Below are 18,730 nucleotides of genomic sequence, written 5' to 3'. Positions count from 1 at the left end.
TGCTCGAGGAGGCTACTTTGATTAATCAGAGATATGATGTTTTCTTGCTAATAAAGGCACTCAGAAGATAAATATACTGTAAATTTATTTGTTAGTAAAGAATATTCAGGTTATTTTTAATAAATGCTAAGTAACATGCAAATGCAGAAAATCTCAGCATGTGCGAAATGTGTGTATGTATGAATGAATGCTTACATACATATGCATGCCTATAAACATAAGAACATAACCAACACACACATATGTTCTATGTTCTTGTGATAAAAACATGAAGAACCTTACAAGATTAAATTAATAACACCTTTGTACAGGGGTGAACGCCAACACCACGGCAGATTCTGACAGACGTTTCATCAAAGTGCAGACAGGTTGGTGATCCCCGGGTTTCAGTTCTCATATGTAGGTATCTTTCAGTGAATGTGCAATGTAATTTTATCTTTTTTCATAACGTATTTCCCCTGTAACTGAAAAAAAAAAATCGTTTTTCATCAATCTGGCAGGGAGTTGTCAGTCTATTGGTACCCCGTTCATTTTTGATGGAAAAAAATTGTCTTTCATGTCGAAAATAATTTGTTTGTAGGCCTAAATATTCATGATCAAATACAGCTGAAACCTGCCTTCAGAGAGCAGGACACGTGACCCCTACACACGTGAGACCCGTTTCTTCATCTGGATATGGAGCCTGTTTGAACATCGCTTTGCCGCCATGGCTTGCAGTAAGCGATAAGACTTCTAAATCACGCATCTAAATGGATATTTCCAGAACCCATTGTATGTAGGATGCCGTCAGCAGATAGATACCTTTAAAATCTGAGCAAAGGCAGCATGAGCCGGGCGAGATGCGGTGGGACCTGGGGAGAGAAGGAGCCCCGCAATTTGACAGCTGAGACACGCCACCGTCCTGTGCTTTGGTGACACTAACGGGATGACAACGGGGTCTGGGACAAACATAAGTGCTTATTGTGAATATGGAGATTTGAGGACTGTGATGGGGAAGGTTCCAGAATGAAATCTAGGCTTAAATCTAGTCACGTAGCAATAACAGCGATCAGAATTTAAGGCTCCAAAGACAACAGTGGGATGTACAACTGTTCCCTTTGTCACGCGACAATGACATATTAATATTTAAAAGAACACATCCCGGATTTATTTCGTATACAATCATATATGTACATGTATTAATATATGTGTTAGTGTGTGTATTCATACATGCATGTGTAAACCAAGACTTGCAAGCTCGCCTGCCTGTGTAAATAGGCTACGTTGCTATTTATCAAGCTTTCGCCTTTTCCATTCAGATGCTTTTCCATCTGTGCGCGGTTAATAAATTAAGCAAATGTAAATAAGCGTTTGACAAATTCGTGAGTAAAGTCTGCTTCTTCATTTCCACGATAGCACGACGGAACCGCACACTGCGCTGATGAAAAGGAAAGGAATGAAATATGAAATCGCTTAAAATAAATGGTGAAAAATTAATTTTAGCCTAAATTAGCATGATATGTTCCATAGTGCATTTGAAAACATCTCCTTGGTATTTATTCTACGCAAATGTACAGGGTGGGTGCTCTGTGCGCGGATGAACCCTTTAAATCTGCTGAAACACTCGTTCCCCCGTTGCTGTTAATACCGAGTTACTATCTGTGATCGTGAAAACGGGAGGGTGGGAGAGAGGGAAGGCGGTAGTGCACCTTGCTCGAAAGCCGAGCACAGCACACGAACATTTCCCCGATGGATGGAGGCTGCATCCCGCAGCGAAGATGGCAGATAAGACGCGTCCCCGGCTTTTCTCTTTAATGCAGCCACATCTTTAGGAAGCGAAAGCGCCGAGGAGTCTGCGGAAGGTAAGCCGGGACCTGTTGTGCGCGGCTCGGGTCTCTCACACAATGAAATGATTATAAAGGCTAGATAAGGACGCGTCGTGTAGGTAAGTACGAGCAGGACGGAGTTCAAATGTGCCATTTGGTCAACTAATCAAACAGCGATGTTTGTGTATTATTTGTTACGCCGAGCACTCAAACGAAAACAATATCAGTAGTTTAGTTTTGATTTTTAAGAAATTAATAAAAATTGGTTTTTATGTTACCTGTTAGGGAAAAGAATACTGTTTTATTTTGATGAATGTCATAACAACGCAGTTATTTCTCAAAATGATCTAAGCATGTTTTAATCAAAACTAATTGTACGAATATTCGATTGATTTTAATTTCACTTGACCTTAACAAACCGCTTGAGTCTTGAGATTTTGAGAGGACTACAATACCATTGAATATTTTTACTAGTATTATTATTTTAACCTTTTACATAAAACATTCGGATACTTCTTAGGAACATGATGAGCGCCACCCTCCGCTGACAGCAGATAAACCCCTTTCTCATCAAACCTAGTTTAAAAGATTCATCTTGACTGAGGTACATCACGTACAATACAAGCTTCTCTAATAGGAAAGTACACAGCCTGACTTGGCTGTTGGCAGTATTTTTTTTATCCTATTATAGCAACAAATGTTTGCGTTGACGTCTCATGTGTGCTTTTTGTCCTTGTTTGTTTGTTTGTTTGTTGTCAATTGAAGACTAATGTTTAACATAACTGGTATACTGATAATATATTTATCGAAAGGTATAGCTGTTGGAAGTTTTCTGTCCCACGCCTGATCGTTATTTGGGCAGGGGTGGGGCATGCTACCAGAACACACCTGGGGCAGCCCCCCCCCCCCCCCCCCCCCCGCGCGCGCTTTTCAACACCCCCCATGAACAAATAACACGTCAAGACTGTCTCAGTTTAGCATTTCCCCCAGACAGCTGGCTGTAAGGCTCTCTGCTTGTATCCCATTCTCATCTTACATGTGCGCAGGAAAACAGAAGCTGGCATCTGGGCCGGGGGAAAACAATGGACCTCTGCTGCTGAAATGGCTTAGATATAATGTTTTGTCAGTTTGTGGCACATCGGACTCGGTGATGAAACGTGCGGGAATTGCGGTGCCGCTATTTCACCCGCATGGGCTGCGCTCGGAACACCGGGCTCTGCGATCTACCGGCTCCGTGCTGCAGGGCGAGCATCAGTGGTAATGCAGTAAAAAAAAAAAGTCGAATTTTCAGTCTACGTCGTCGCCCCGTACGAATACGTGAAAGAATGACAAAGCATACAGTTTTGTTTTTCCTTTTAATGAAGTGACCATATTCAGGATCCATATGCATCTGCGCCCCCAGTCAGTGAGCTATTCGGTCACCATATGCGCCTGTTGCAGGTTTTTTTCTTTTTACATTTGGTTCCCTGCATTTGAGGAATAATACATCGCAGACTTCCAGCCATCTCAAAATCGCCTTTAGCGTGCGGTACATTATGCACCATGAAAGAGTGGCATGTCTTTCTGAAAGCGCCGCTCTCAACATCCCCCTTCCGTAAGTAAAAAGCAAAAGCGACGACAAAAGGCTTTCATCGCGCCTCCCAAGCCTGGCTCTGGTGCGCTTTGGTTGGTGCGTTTTTGATCCTGCCAAATAAAACTGAGACGGAAAGGAAGTCGGGGGTCGTTCTACGGCCGGAGGTTTTCACATCTAACGCAGACGCCTTGCTGTCCGCTGTAAAATTAATTGGGATCGCCTATGTGTCTGAAAATTTCACACCTTCCAGCTGGACGCAATTTCTAGATCTTATGAATAAATAAGAACTACAGGCTTGTCGTTTTATATCACATATATGTGTGTTATATATATACATATATTCATAGATTCTATCATATAGACCATCCTGGGTGTCAACTTTTCTACATGACTTTTATTGAGCACAGTTATTCCTACTGAGCTAATTACTGTGGTTTTAATTAAGGCCTGTTTTGTTTTAGTCCTGACAAACAGTAAGTCCATTCAGATAAAACCTTCTCTGGTCTGTTTCCTGGGCAACAGGGTTTAGAGTCCTTGCCCTCAAGGGGGCAGTGTAAGGGTCTAACTTGATGGAGCATTAGTGACTGTAACTAGGAGACTTCTTTAAAGAACGTGACCAGGGCGCAATAAGGGCGTTTAGCTGCACTTTTCATCAACCAGAACGTCATACATCGCATAGAAAGTTATGCATGATGTCCCCACTACTGCGCCGCGTTGCCCACATTTCTGCACACATCAAAGATGAATGCAAATGCATTCCGATGTGTTTGTACGCATGTTTTTCCTTCCCTCTTTTTTCCCATAAACACTAGGGACGATCGATCATGTACATTCGTAGCGACGGCTAGTACAACGCAGCATTGAAAACGTGTAAAGACGCACAAGAACATGGACAAACAGGAGATGAAAATACGGGAAGAAACGCAGTACAAAGCATTGCGCCTTTCGTTGTGTGTTTATTTTTTTGCATCCCCAGTGTGAACATACCGTAACAAGGCTAAACGCAACACATCATGGTACCTTGCCGTAGCGGTAAGACTCAATTATGAGTAAGAGTGAAGGAGAGCAAACACTGGTTCAACAAAAAATTAGGCAGTAGTGTAGCTGTTTGGGAGCTTGGTGGCCTGTCGTGACTTTGCATTCCTATACTTTGCCAAATCGAAAGAGAGGAAGCGGTCGGCTATTTCAAGGCTGGGGTGCTCGGGCCTAAAACAGGGTCCAGGAGACCCAGGTCCTCATCTGCGGTGTGATCTATTATCAGGGATCTGCTGGACACCACAGTGCGGCAAGCCAGGACCTGGTTCTGCCTCCGTAGCCGCCTGCCTGTGTCGCAGTTAAGTATTGAGAAGGCAGTCAGAAAAGTGAAGCTCAGGCAATTTATCAAAGAGTTGATGGCAGAGTCGCTGTGTGCTTTTTCAATAGCTGGGTCCCGGAAATCCAATTCGAAACACAAAACAAACAGGGAAACCAAAATAGTTTCATCGGAAAAGTGGGACAACTAGAAATGCGGCAGCAGTGTGAGTGTTTCACACATTAAAAAATAAAAGAGAGGAACACGCGAAAAATTGGAGGCAAAGAAGAGAAACAGAAGAAAGCTGAGGCTGCTTTGTGCCTGCAAAGCCTGGGGGTCTCACTGGGGCTGGAGCCGGGAAGGCGAGGCGCTGCTGGGAGGGTGGCCCGCTTTCAGAGCCGCGGTCACGCAGAACGCAGGGCCCCCAAGAGGAATCCTCTCTTTCAAGGTCTTTCCGGTCCAACCAAAATCATTCCTGTTTTTTTCGTTTTGTTTTGTTTTGCGTGTAAGTGCCTGTTCTGCGAAATCAAAAATGTGTGTCTTATGAAGCTGAACTATATATAGAGCCCAAGAAGTATATTTCTTATGCCACGTAAAATATATGTAAATATTCAGCGGTTTGCCAGCCCGCGTTACAGATGATGCCCCCTGTGCCTGCGGTGGAGGTGGTACAGTGCAGTCTAATGGGACATGGCAGTAATGTGCACGCTGCAGTTTCCCCTCCGTTCAGTATCGATCGCATTTTGGCTCAGTGCATTTTTACATTTACCATAATGAAGCGCATGTTATCAAAGGACAGCAAATGAAATGGAGGCTGGAAGGAGCTGACTTGGCGTGACCCACTGTGCCGCTGGCTGGCACCCCTGCCAGGCCTCCTGGCATATTCTGCATGAGAAGTAGCGCTGGCAGACCTTGGTGGTGCGGGGCAGTCCTGTCCTGCCAGACGTCATCAACCCTCCCCCCCGCCCCCCCCCCCGCCAGCTGGGCACCTTGTAAATCAAAGGCACCACCTTCTGCCTAGTCTGTCACCTCTTTAAAATCCTGTTCTCGTAGTTGCATTCGTGTGGGACCGCGATGGAGCCTTAAACGCATGCGGCAGACCTTCCCCATCTCAACCTCGCCTTCACTCCCACTCCGTTCCAGCAATCTGCCTGAAACGAAGCGAAACTCATCTGAAACATCTGCTGCATAAGAATGCATTATTTATTTAAGTTTTAAATATTTTAGTCTGAGTTTTATCTAAGACTTCAATGTCAAAAATTTTGTATAAATAATTTTTAAATTATAAATATTAATTGGATTATTTAGGATAGGATTAATCTGGCATATTTAAAAAGTGTGGTTTGAAATGTAGTATTTTTCTTAGCAGTAATAAAAGCCAGGAATAAACGTTCATTAGGATTAAAGTGACTCTTGGCACCCCCTCGCCCCCCCCTCCCACCCCCCCCAACCCAGGAGGGAGGAGGAACTCTCATATTAACATCCCTGGGAGGAACCACGGCAGAGCTGGGAGACAGTGGGGTCTGGGCCGGGTTCAGAATGGCGTCGAACGGCATGGAAAGGCGCCGGCAGACCACGCCCATCACCACGCCGGAGGGAAATGTAGTGATGAGCTTCAGCTTTGAGAGCTACCAGCTGGAAGAGGAGGACCTCCAAGCCAAAGACGTTCCCGACAGAGGGATCCTTACCTTTGCAGAGCCGGGTAAGATACCGCCATCACTGTCACGGCCTGAGGGTTAGGGTGGAGCTGCCCTGTGGACTGAACGTGCCCCTGAAGATCAATTTGCCCCCCAGTACCATCAGCCTCTGTAAGATATGGAGCCATTTGTATGGTAATTTGTCTCGGCTTTTGGAGAAAGCTGATCCTCTATCTGCATCTGCTCCCTGAGTCCCCCACGCGCCAGCAGTCAGTCCCAGACTCATCCTCCAGGATTAGAATAAATCAGAGATACACTCTCGCCTGCCATTGGTTTGGGCCTCGAAATACAGAGGCTTGGCTGCTTTTTGGAGCCCTGCGATCATCGTGTCGAAGGAGCCGCTGTGGGTTTCCTTTGGATTGTTAACGTGGAACAAGCTCCCTAATGGACCAGGGCCATTACCAAAGGAGGCCTAGTCAAGTGATTAGGAGTAAGCATACCCTGCTTTTTGAGGCTGTCGTGAATGACTGCTAGCACTGGGCTCCAAGGCTGAGACTCCTAGAGGCAGTGGAATAGGGATGGGTGGGGTGAGCTGGCTAAAAAAAAAAACCCTAGCCCATAAGCGGTACTATGGGATATGTGTGAAGTGGCTGTGGTTGCTATAGATGCAGTCTACGCAAGCCTGTAATCCTGCACAGAACAGGAGACGGTTCTACCTCTTAAAGGTTCTCCAAGAGGACAAGTAATAAAAAGTCCCCCCTCCTCATCCCAGCTGGGATGCTCATGACATGCTCCTCCCTCTGATTTACCATGGTAAGTCTTCGAGGAGCCTACACCAGATGACCGGTACCATGGGATATACTTTGCTATGCTGCTAGCCGGAGTTGGATTCCTGCTGCCTTACAACAGCTTCATCACTGACGTGGACTACCTACATCACAAATTCCAAGGTACGCATCATCCACTGTGGTTCAGTGGGCTGACGGCATTCGGGTGGGAGCGGGGGGGTTCTGAAATGTATTGTGAAAAATGTACAGTTGATGAGGAACTAGCGATGGGCTAAGTTTTGTGATCTCTCTTCTTGCCCTTCTGCTGGTCCTTCAGGAACGTCTATCGTGTTTGACATGAGTCTGACATACATCCTGGTGGCCTTGTTGGCGGTGGTCCTGAACAATGCCTTGGTGGAGACTTTGGGTCTACATACCCGGATCACTGTGGGTGAGTGATAGGGGACCATCTCCAATATCACCTGTCTGTTGGAACAATAGTCTGAATGCTTCTTTAGTGCAACGATACCAGCAAGTAGTTGTTTGGTTGACGATTGTCAACTCTATAGGTTTATTAATGGGTATCGTAATTAAGTGGGTCATATTAGAGAAGATGTGCTTCCTAACGTTTGAGGTCTTTCAGGAGAATCAAAGAGAATGTATAAGAATTCAACCATAGGTCCTTCCAAGTCCTTCCTGTGTCTTGGGAACTTGAGGAACTCATTGGACTCCATTAATGCTGCTTGTCATGGGGGAAGCCATCGCCATCAGACTGACCTTGGTCTTCCGAAACAACTCAGGATCAGCTACAAATGGAAGACCTGCTTTTCTTATGTGTGTGAGCCGCAGTTAAGAGAACATTTGGCTGGGGATCGCCGCGACAGCCCAAAAGCAGCTGTATCCAATGGCCTTGATGGAATATCTGAGTTATTAATACTCTCAACAGCGCAGAGAGCATTAAATCGCACACATGGCAGACCAAGACAGTTCCATTAGAGCAGAGATAGAGCCTTAGTTCTAATGAGATCAAAGGATGCGTTTGGAACAGAAAACCCTTTGTGTTTTCCCGAGTAATAACGCAAGGCTTTTGATAATGTAGCCACTCGTGAATTCAGCGGGGTGAATTAAGATGGCTTTTTAAAACACGAGGGACACAGGGACAAATCCCAGGAGTATCTCAACGTGTCTGAGGTCACACCAAGCTCTCAAGTTTGCTGGGGGAGGGGCTTATCCCCACAGGTGACAGAGTGAACTTAATGCAATCTCCCCGCTCCCTTCGCCTACCTGCAGGCTACCTGTTTGCTCTCGGGCCACTGCTGTTTGTGGGTGTCTGTGACGTCTGGCTGGAGCAGTTCACCAACAAGCAGTCCTATGTCATCAACTTGGTGGCGGTGGGGGTGGTGGCCTTTGGATGCACAGGTAACCGCGCCTGGGAGCTGCTGCTCAGTCAGGGAACCAGCTTCTCCCCGCACCACCCTGTGCTTTGATCTCCCCCTCTTTTCATTCCAGTTCAGCAGTCCAGTTTTTACGGCTACATGGGGATGCTTCCAAAGAGGTACACGCAAGGAGTGATGACCGGAGAGAGTGAGTAAGACCCCACCCTTTCCAGGCCTCATCACCACCCTCCCCCCTCCTTCCCACAGGCTGCCCCTGAGCTGCTGTATCCAATCACTAACCACGGATCCAAATGTCAAATCCATGGCGTTTGTAGCAGAGGGGTCCTTTAGTCAGCTGTGTTGATTTATTGCGTCCTTTACATTTTATCTGATTGTTTTGCTGTATTTTCTGAAACAAAACGTTTCATCTGTCGGGTACAATTTGTATTTTACAGCCAAGTTAACTAAGCCCACTGTTTGTCCTGGTTTGTTAGGAACATAAATGCACATACAATGAAAATAGGAAAGATTTATAGCAAGGGTGTAGATTTGGGTATGGACACACCTACCTATACTGTGCGAAGGCTTCGGGGCTGATTTGGTTCCTATCAGTGTTGACATCGAACCCACGTCCTTGATTTGTAGGACCACATTTAAAATTATTAAAAAAGAAAAATTAACGAAAAGACAGATATTTTAGTATGTTTTTTGTAGTACTATTATTATATAGTCATCTGGTTTGGTACTTAAAATAAACTTGAAGAAATCAGTCTCTTATCAGAGATTCACTAATCCAACGTGCTGCCTGGTGGACGCAGGTACTGCGGGCGTCATCATATCCCTGAGCCGGATCTTCACCAAGCTCCTAATTAAAAACGAGAGGAAGAGCACCATCATCTTCTTCCTCATCTCAATCTGCATGGAGCTCACCTGCTTCATGCTGCACTTGCTGGTGCGTCGGACCCGCTTCGTGCGGTACTACACCAGCCTTGCCCGCCAGGGTCGCACCGAGGTCAAAGGTCACACGGACCGGGCCACCGGATACCAGGTCCACCATGATGTCAACGCAGAGGAAGTAAGATTCGTAAGTTTTTCTTTAGGTAGAAAATGCTAAGTTGGATAAGTTTAAATTTGGTTACAAAAATGCGGTGTAAACGACTTTAGCATCTGTTAAGGAATAAGGGTGAAAGAGAAAATTGATTATCTAATGGAGGGAATAGAGTATCTGAGTAGCAGGGTGGGCTGTCTCTGCAAGGGAGTAGAGTATCCAATGGGTGGGGTTGAGTACCTTTGTAAGGAAGTAAAGTAACTAAGTGCCAGGTTGAAGCACCTTAGCATAGGAGTAGAGTATCTATGTGATAGGATGTGAAATATCTGAGTGACGGAGTGGAGTATCTTCATAAGAGAGTAGAATATCCAAGTAGCAGGGCAGAGTATCTCTATAAGGGAGTAAAGTATCTATGTGACAGGGTGAGGTATCATTATAAGGGAGTACAGTATCCAAGAGGCAGAGTGGAGTTTGTAAGGGAGTAGTGTATCCAAGTGGTTGTATAGTGTATCTTTGTAAGGGAGGAGAGTATCTATGTCACAGGGTGGAGTATCTTTGTAAGTCAGCTAAGTATCTAAATGGCAGAGTGGAATATCTTTGTAAAGGATTAGCATACGTATCTAACAGGGTGGAGTATCTTTGTAAGGGAGCAAAGTATCTATGTCACAGGGTGGAGTATCTTTGTAAAGGATTGGCATACATATCTAACAGGGTGGAGAATCTTTGTAAGGGAGCAGAGTATCTATGTCACAGAGGTGGAGTATCTCTGTAAAGGATTGGCATCCATATCTAACAGGGTGGAGAATCTTTGTGAGGGAGCAGAGTATCTATGTCACAGGGTGGAGTATCTCTGTAAAGGATTGGCATCCATATCTAACAGGGTGGAGAATCTTTGTGAGGGAGCAGAGTATCTATGTCACAGGGTGGAGTATCTCTGTAAAGGATTGGCATACATATCTAACAGGGTGGAGAATCTTTGTGAGGGAGCAGAGTATCTATGTCACAGGGTGGAGTATCTCTGTAAAGGATTGGCATACATATCTAACAGGGTGGAGAATCTTTGTGAGGGAGCAGAGTATCTATGTCACAGGGTGGAGTATCTTTGTAAAGGATTGGCATACATATCTAACAGGGTGGAGAATCTTTGTCAGGGAGCAGAGTATCTATGTCACAGGGTGGAGTATCTCTGTAAAGGATTGGCATACATATCTAACAGGGTGGAGAATCTTTGTCAGGGAGCAGAGTATCTATGTCACAGGGTGGAGTATCTCTGTAAAGGATTGGCATACATATCTAACAGGGTGGAGAATGTTTGTGAGGGAGCAGAGTATCTATGTCACAGGGTGGAGTATCTCTGTAAAGGATTGGCATACATATCTAACAGGGTGGAGAATCTTTGTCAGGGAGCAGAGTATCTATGTCACAGGGTGGAGTATCTCTGTAAAGGATTGGCATACATATCTAACAGGGTGGAGAATGTTTGTGACAGTGTTTTTGAGCCAAGGTGAAGTATGTGAGCAATACAGCGAAGTCACAGAGGCTGAGCAGCTAAAGTGACTGCAGAATTAAATACAGTAATGCATGGTCTGTAACACGGCTCTTCCTTTCCGTGGGTGGGTGGGGGGGGGGGGGGGGGGCATTTATCTGGTAATTTATTGAGGTATGGGCGCCAGCTGTGCATCCCCAGCCAAACGCCACGCCCCTGCCAGAGCCCTGCGTCGCCATAACAACAGGGCGGTGTGCAGGCTGTGAGTGCGTCACGAGCAGGGAGGCTGCATGCTGGCTGCCTCGGTCCTTATCATCTATTAGCCGTGATCAGCATTTGCAGCAATACCCGGATCTGTTCAGCTCGTGACGCGTTTATTAAAAAATTTGACTTTACTGGTGTGAAAAATCCAGAAGGCTTTTGGCATTTACTTATTATTCCTGTTTGAAGCCGGTTTAGGGGCCCATGTTCACAACACGCTACCAAGTTACGTTTTACTGTGTTATTGTTCTGAATTTCCCGTTAATTGTCGGGTTGGCAACGGAGTTTCCCCATTTTAAGGCTAAAAGTCACGTTAACGTCCAGACATGGGGGCTGGTTTTCCTTTATCACACGCTGAGGAAAATAATTACTTTTACAGTGGGGGGAAAAATAAATAAATATATAAACGACCTCATTAATCCAGGCTTTAGAAGGTTATTTTTGAAGGTGTGCGTGGACAGAGTGATAGTGAATTCAAATTTCAACTGAATGACAGCAAAACAATGAACAGACTGCCTTTTTATCTACCCTTAAAACCACTAACATGAATTTTGAGCTCTAAAGAATAGCTCTGAAATGGCCAGCAGAGAATCCCACTTGTTAATGTGGACTGATTTCAATTATACATGCAGTACTGGGAATTAGAAACAACACAGAAAAGAAATTCCCAGTCCAGCCAGGCGGTACACCATTGATAATTGGACAGGGAAGGCTGGTACTGTGTTCTGGTGCAAAAAAAAACTGTGTTCCTTCAACAATTAAATAATCCATCATTTGAAAATCTTTCCATCCGTCCTCCCTAAAATGGCCGCCTCTTTGACAATTGTGATCATGTGAGCGCCAGAGTCTGTTTATCCCCTTTTAATATCATTTATCTCGGAAGGTTGTTTCATTTGGTGGATTGTTTGGGTTTACCTTGAAACGTTGCTGTCTCAGTTATTGGCTTGAAACACCCCTCCCCCCCAGGCAGTTGCTGAGATTTAGCTGTCAGATAAGCACAGCACAGCCCAGCGCATCCCTGGCATGAAATAATGTTTTGTTCCTTGGATGTCAGAGGGCACTGTTGTTTGTCTTTCTGCCTTGACAGAGGAACAGCGCTAGTCAGAAATGAGACTGAATTGGAAAGCCTCCACAAAAATGAAAGAGGCGAAGGCGGAATCTTGCACGGTTCTCGAAAGGTTTCACCAACCAATGTAATTCTGCTGTACCGGGTTTTTAAAATGGTTTTGCAACTTTCTAATAGATTAGAGAAGCACAACCTGGTACTGACTGTTAGCGATGTCATAGAGGGTGGTACTTGATTACCAGGAGAGAGGAAATGATTGGGCACGGGCTGGAAGGGGAGGAGCTTCCAGCTGCTTCTCATGGCTTCTACTTGGAGGACCCAGACCTGTGCTGTCTTTGCTGTTAGGATGATGGAGCCTTGGGCGTCCTTCCTGCCGATGGCGAATTGGCCGGCAGCGGGACCTACGTGAGGTTTGACGTTCCCAAACAAAAAATAAAGACAAGCTGGCCTACAGTGAAAGGTAAGCAAAATAGGCATTAATGTGACAAACACCAGAGGTCAATATCCCAGGTCCAGCAGTAGCAAGTGGACATTATGGATTTTGTTCCAGTCTGGTGATAGTAAATCCTCCCTCTATGAGATGCTGATTAAATGTACCACATATTTCAAATCACAGTAAACACTATGCTATAACTGAAGGTTCACCGTAGTAATTAAATTAAATTAAACAAGACTAAATAAGAAAAAAGCTACAAGTGCATCCCTTGAATGAATTAGCTATTAACTTAATTTAGATTAATCAATCTTTTAGTTACTTAAACACCAGGGAAATGAAGTAACCTTAGATTAATCGAAATAATGAAGCAAATGAATCATTTTCATCATTATAATGGGCACACAGAAAACATTGTGAAACATCTATTTGGCTTTTTAGCCATTAAATTTATTCCTGACACAAAATCAATTTAAAAAAGGAAAATAATGTAGTCTTCAATTAACAAATGTGGTTTAAAGTAATTGAATGGTGCAGTGCATTTAATCAACACATCTGTCAGGGATTATTAATTAAAGATCCCATCTGGATATTGTGTGTTTCTTGAGACCCTGGAATGTAAAAACATGTAAAATAAATTTAAGACAAAACGTATGAATTATGATGCTATCGGGGCACTACACATATGTGGTTGTCATGACAACCGGGGGTCTGACCTGCACCCCCTGCTGGTGACACAGACATGATCCTGCACCGCTACGTGGTGTCCCGCGTGATCTGGGCCTACATGCTCTCCATTGCGGTGACCTACTTCATCACCCTCTGCCTGTTTCCGGGCCTGGAGTCGGAGATCCGCAACGCCACGCTGGGGGAGTGGCTGCCCATTCTCATCATGGCTGTCTTCAACATGTCAGACTTCGTGGGCAAAGTAAGTGCGGGAGACCGCAGGCGGTGAGGACGCGGAGAAACCGGGGTCTCGTGAAAGTGGTTAAGGAGCCTGATTTGGGTGGGGGGGCCTCTGCTGAGCCTTGACTGGGGAGTCACTTATGGGGAGGGATTAGGCCATGAATGGGAGGAGCCTGACTCCCGCCGTCCTCCAATCTCCCCAGATCTTGGCTGCCGTGCCGTACGACTGGAAAGGCGGCCCGCCTGCTGCTGTTCTCCTCCTTCCGCGTGGTCTTCATCCCCCTCTTCATCATGTGCGTCTACCCGGCAGAGAGGCCCACGCTCAGCCACCCTGCCTGGCCCTGCCTCTTCTCCCTGCTCATGGGCATCAGCAACGGCTACTTCGGCAGTGTGCCCATGATCCTGGCCGCCCGGAAGGTGCCGCCGGAGCAAAGGGAGCTGGCAGGTGGGCATTTGCACGCCACCTGCACTGGGCTCTTCACACTCACAGCTAGTGCACAGGGGAATGAGGTCACGACCTCTGTGTGTCATTTTAACACCCGGTTATTATAGCGAACCTGTGCATGTCACCTCAAGCCTTGCGTGTGACAGGCCCAAAGTGAAATGTGCGGTTGTACATCTCATGCTATATGTAGCTTTGACTTAGTTTACGTGTGTGTCTGAAAAGCCTAGTTTTAAAAACCACTGATGGACTTTCAACTGAGATATCATTTCCCCCCGCAAAATTTGATTCAAGCAGTAATATCCGGTATATCGTATTGCAGAAGGTAATTTTTAAGGAAAACATTTCCTTACAGGCATGTAGAGGTCTGTATTTTTTATGAATTACTGTTGACAGACTCCTGAGAATTTGGGTGGTGTTTTTGTTATATATACTCTACATTTCATGCTGCCTGCTCCATTTTAATGCGGGATTTGGGCTGAATTTTCAGCAGATGTATTACAGGAGGGAACATCACACAAAATGTTCACTTGCATTCTTACCTGTCTGAAAAATTCTCCCCCGCCATCCCCCTGCCCCACAGGGAACACGATGACCGTGTCCTACATGACCGGCCTGATGTTGGGCTCTGCAGTTGCCTACTTCGCCTACAGTTTCACGGCTCAAGGCTCCGCCTCCCACTCAGAAGCACTGTGGAACTTCACCTCAGGTTACTGAGGAGACCCCCACCCCACCGCCCTTACAAGCCGCGGTATAAACGCCGCACTGAGCCTCCCTAGTGCTCACTTGGACTTGATTGTGTAACCGTGCATATTTAGACACGTCAACTCATTGGCGTCGGAGCGCATCCATACATACGCACTCGCGCATCTGCTATCCTGTAGTACCACCGCGTTGGACCGCTCTCCAGGCCACGGCGCTCTCTGACATCTGCACATTCAGGTCCTTCCTTTGACCTACTTCGCCGTTTCGGTTTCACCTGGACATGGGTTTTTTCAAACCGCTCTATTTGAGGCTGAGTTCTCGTCTCCCCCCCTCTGGGTTCTCCCGGATTAGACTCCAAAAAAAAAAAAACAGGTACATAAATATATAAATAACGCTGGTATGTGCAAGCTGGTTCTGAAGCTGCCATGGACGTCGAACCCCTTTCCTCCTCTGGTCTCGAAGTCATTCTGTGTAAATAATAAAACCATCTTTTTGTACTCCTTGGTCTCTGACTGCGTAAAGCGTGAGTGTGTCTGCTATGCGTGGTTCTGCAACGCATCTCAGCACCCGCACACCTTTCATCACTGATGTATCATTTATTGAAAGGATACAAAGACTCCTAACAATGCAGGCACCGTACCAGACTAGGAGGAACCAATTCTCCACATCCAAAGGCAGTCAGGACTGACGAGTCGCTGCCGGAATCCGCGCTCCGGGACGGCGAGTCCTGCCTGCCGCACTCCTAGGGACTTCATGGACCGGTGATTAAATTCCATGAGAATGCGGATGTGTACAAAGCATATGTACAGCATATCCACATAAGATTTCTAACTGCCCAGCAGGAAATCTGCACCCTATGTCATATTTAGCAGCAAACAGAGGTATTACTAAAACTAGTTTTATTATTAATGGTATTATTTTGCTAGTATTTCGTATCTTATGTAAGTGGTTCAAAGTGCAAGCGTAAGCCGGTCCTTCCATGCTCACCATCTTATCGCAGTTGAACACAGAAGAATTCCAGCTAAATGAAGCTGGCTCTACATTAACTGGCCTTGTGGTGATGCTGAGTAGGGCTGCGGGCCTGGATCGACTGCCCAGCCCAGCTGTATCCTACAGGGAGGTCGCACTGTTCCAGAAAGTTCTAGGCTTTAGGGGCATCCTGCAAGGCAGTGCCAGGGAGCCCAGTTATGTACAGCATTATCTGAACAGAGACTCCAGCTCTAACTGTCTCCAGTGGCCTTGCTGCTTGCTGTCACTAACTGGGCCAAACTTTTTACATTGTGTAATGCAAAGGGCAGGGCTCAGGCCTGGCTATGATTTACAGCTAGACACAGAGTGAACGTTATATCCTGTGCCAGTAGTCAGGGTCACTGAAGCCTCTGAAGAAGGTTACTGACCAGCTGGCAGATTATGCACACTGTACAGACTAGTGGACGGGGAGAAACTCACTGGACTGTTAGCGGGCCTACACTGGATAGAACCCGAAGAAGTTACTGATCCAGGTTCTGCAGGTAAGACTTTTTATGAATTGAGGAGAATGACATCAGTGTTTGTGTCTCCTGCTTCACCTTGAAATGCTAATGCCACCTGGCTAATCCACCGCTAAAACAGGCCAGACTTCCCTGGGTTCCCTCCCCAGGACCCGTTTAAATGGTTGAAGGTTTCGTTTAAATGTTACATATCACCAGAAGTGATTACAGTCATGATGTCGGACACGCCAAGTAGTAGTTTTAAAAAAACGTCATATGATCACCAATAGGTGGCGCTGTTGTATAGCGTATGGAACAGCAGAGGGCACCAATTTGATACAGCTTCGTTTACACACTGGTAGTTAGCGTTGGGGACAAGGCGTTGAACAGAAAATAACTTGTGCTTCCATTAATGCATTATTCAAGGACATGGCGAAAAAAATAACGTTACAAAATAACGTTAAATGAACGTTATTTAGTATTAAGAAGCCATAAAGGTCATATGCTTTTTCATGTACTAAGATGCCCCAGGATCCTAATCACAAGTTGGTCCGGACATAATGCATTAACCAATCGAGTAATTGCTTTTTTTTCTCAAACACAACGGCCAGGTACTTTCAAAATATTTTACAGCCTAATTAGGTTTTAGCAGATGTCCCACAAGCAGGAAATCGCTCACAAGCAGTCTGTTTGAGTTTTATAGACCGCAATAATGTCATGGAATATTGCGTATTTCTGTACTTTGATTGCCTCATAATGAGATAGTTGAATAATGCATGTAGATTTTATTGTGTGTTAAGATTTTGAATTTATTTTAATGGGCTTTTTGCGGCGAGGGCCTCGGTCGGAGCAGAGTACGCCATCAGGGTTTGCCTAATGAGATCTGAGGAGCGCGGTGATCTGTCAAAGCACGCTTCTTTATAATAGCGGTCGACTCATCTGAGCCACCTGGGAAAACACTTTCCCTCCTCTGCTTAAAAAAACAACAGCTCATAAATATTTCAGCCAGGCTGCGCACTTTCTGGATGCATCCAATGCATGTAATCGCATATTCACAGGATCATTTATCCATTTCTGCTGAGCCTGGCGTGAGGCTTGCAGAGCCGGGGAACTGTGAAGATTAAAAATCGGGTAAACAGCACGTAGCAAATCAAAACTGTGCTTGCATCTGCAGAAATGACAATATATATCATGTTTGCACACCTGTAAGCCTGATAAAACCGACGTCTTTGCATTTCAGTTACGGGGTGTGTTACATATTTCTCTTAAATGATAAATCATGTCAAATAAAACTTTAAAAACAATACCTGTTTCAAAGTACCACTTATAGTCATGCCTAAGTTCAGTATGTAGCTGCGTGCATAGCTGGGTGCCATTACTATAATGTGTGGGGTATGAAATTCAGCTTCTTTAATAGTGCGTCTGTCTGTGTTTAGAAATGTTTCCGAACAGCCGCATTCATATTTAGCAGCAAACAAGTGGAAATTCTGTGTTTATATGACACATAACGATGGTGCGAAAAGGCATGGCAAAACACACACACACATGCAGACTCACACTCACTCTGCTCACTTTGCTCTCGGGCCTTTTACATCTGGAAGCCATCTTCTGTGTTTATTTTGCAATGGCTGTACATTAGTCATTCAGTGATGGAGATGGCTGTTTTTAATTTGTGTCACCCCCAGATATCTCCACAAGCACACCCCGTCTCTAACTCACAACCGAGCACCGTGCTAAAAGTCTAAACAAACTCGCTAATACCAAACAAATGGGCACTGGCTCTCCTTTAAGGACTTCACAGCGATCCCACATGGCGTTTAAATCAATGCCAGGAAAGTTATTTACCACATGTGACATCCTGTTTTATGTCGGTGTCCTTAAAAGGCGCTCTTATTCATTTCTGTTTTAGAAGGAGGGAGGGCCATCTACACCAGAGGCAATTTTCACAGAATGAAGTCTATTAAAGTGCGAGGCAGGCCTTGAATACTTAAATGGGAAAACACGCAATTTTCAAAACACTAATAGATGAGAGCGACCAAGGCAGCGGTAACATTTCAGAAACTGCATGAATTGAATATTTCGCATTTTACCCAGATGCGTTCTACTGCAAGTATTTATTGTTTCGTGATTATTTCTGAACAATTTATTTTCGAAGTGGCCTTGGGGACATAGAGGGGCCTTGTTCTTCCATCAGAAAAAGGATCCTTTCATAAAAAAACATTCAATCTCATACGTTTTAATACATAAAGCCGGCAGAACCCAACCAGTGCATTTGACAGCATTTTAAATGTATTTTATTTTGACTCCACCTTTTGACTCCAAGTCCACCTCATTCCCAGCATAATGGTGAGCAAATGAAACTGCCTGGACACGCTAGGGCGGGTTACAAGGAAACCTGCCCCGGTGAACAGTGGGGCCTTCAGGAATGATCGGAAGGCACTCAGAGCCGTATATCTGCATGTGAG

At 45.3% G+C, this 18,730-nt stretch overlaps 1 protein-coding gene across 1 annotated transcript; it reads left to right on the top strand.

Moving 5' to 3' along the window:
* Positions 1–622: 622 nt before the first annotated feature.
* On the top strand, positions 623–15,293 carry LOC125718473 (equilibrative nucleoside transporter 4-like). Its single transcript, XM_048992331.1, is given in 12 exon segments — positions 623–1,841; positions 6,125–6,371; positions 7,125–7,256; positions 7,411–7,524; positions 8,364–8,492; positions 8,583–8,657; positions 9,268–9,524; positions 12,656–12,770; positions 13,484–13,671; positions 13,853–13,885; positions 13,887–14,094; positions 14,675–15,293. Coding segments are annotated over 11 exon segments (1,548 nt in total). The 5' UTR covers positions 623–1,841; positions 6,125–6,208; the 3' UTR covers positions 14,809–15,293.
* The last annotated feature ends 3,437 nt before the right edge of the window (positions 15,294–18,730 follow it).

Source organism: Brienomyrus brachyistius, chromosome 22, assembly GCF_023856365.1.
Source record: "Brienomyrus brachyistius isolate T26 chromosome 22, BBRACH_0.4, whole genome shotgun sequence".
NCBI classification, from domain to species: domain Eukaryota; kingdom Metazoa; phylum Chordata; class Actinopteri; order Osteoglossiformes; family Mormyridae; genus Brienomyrus; species Brienomyrus brachyistius.
The sequence above is the reverse complement of the archived record's forward strand: the minus strand, read 5'-3'. Positions and strand labels throughout refer to the sequence as shown.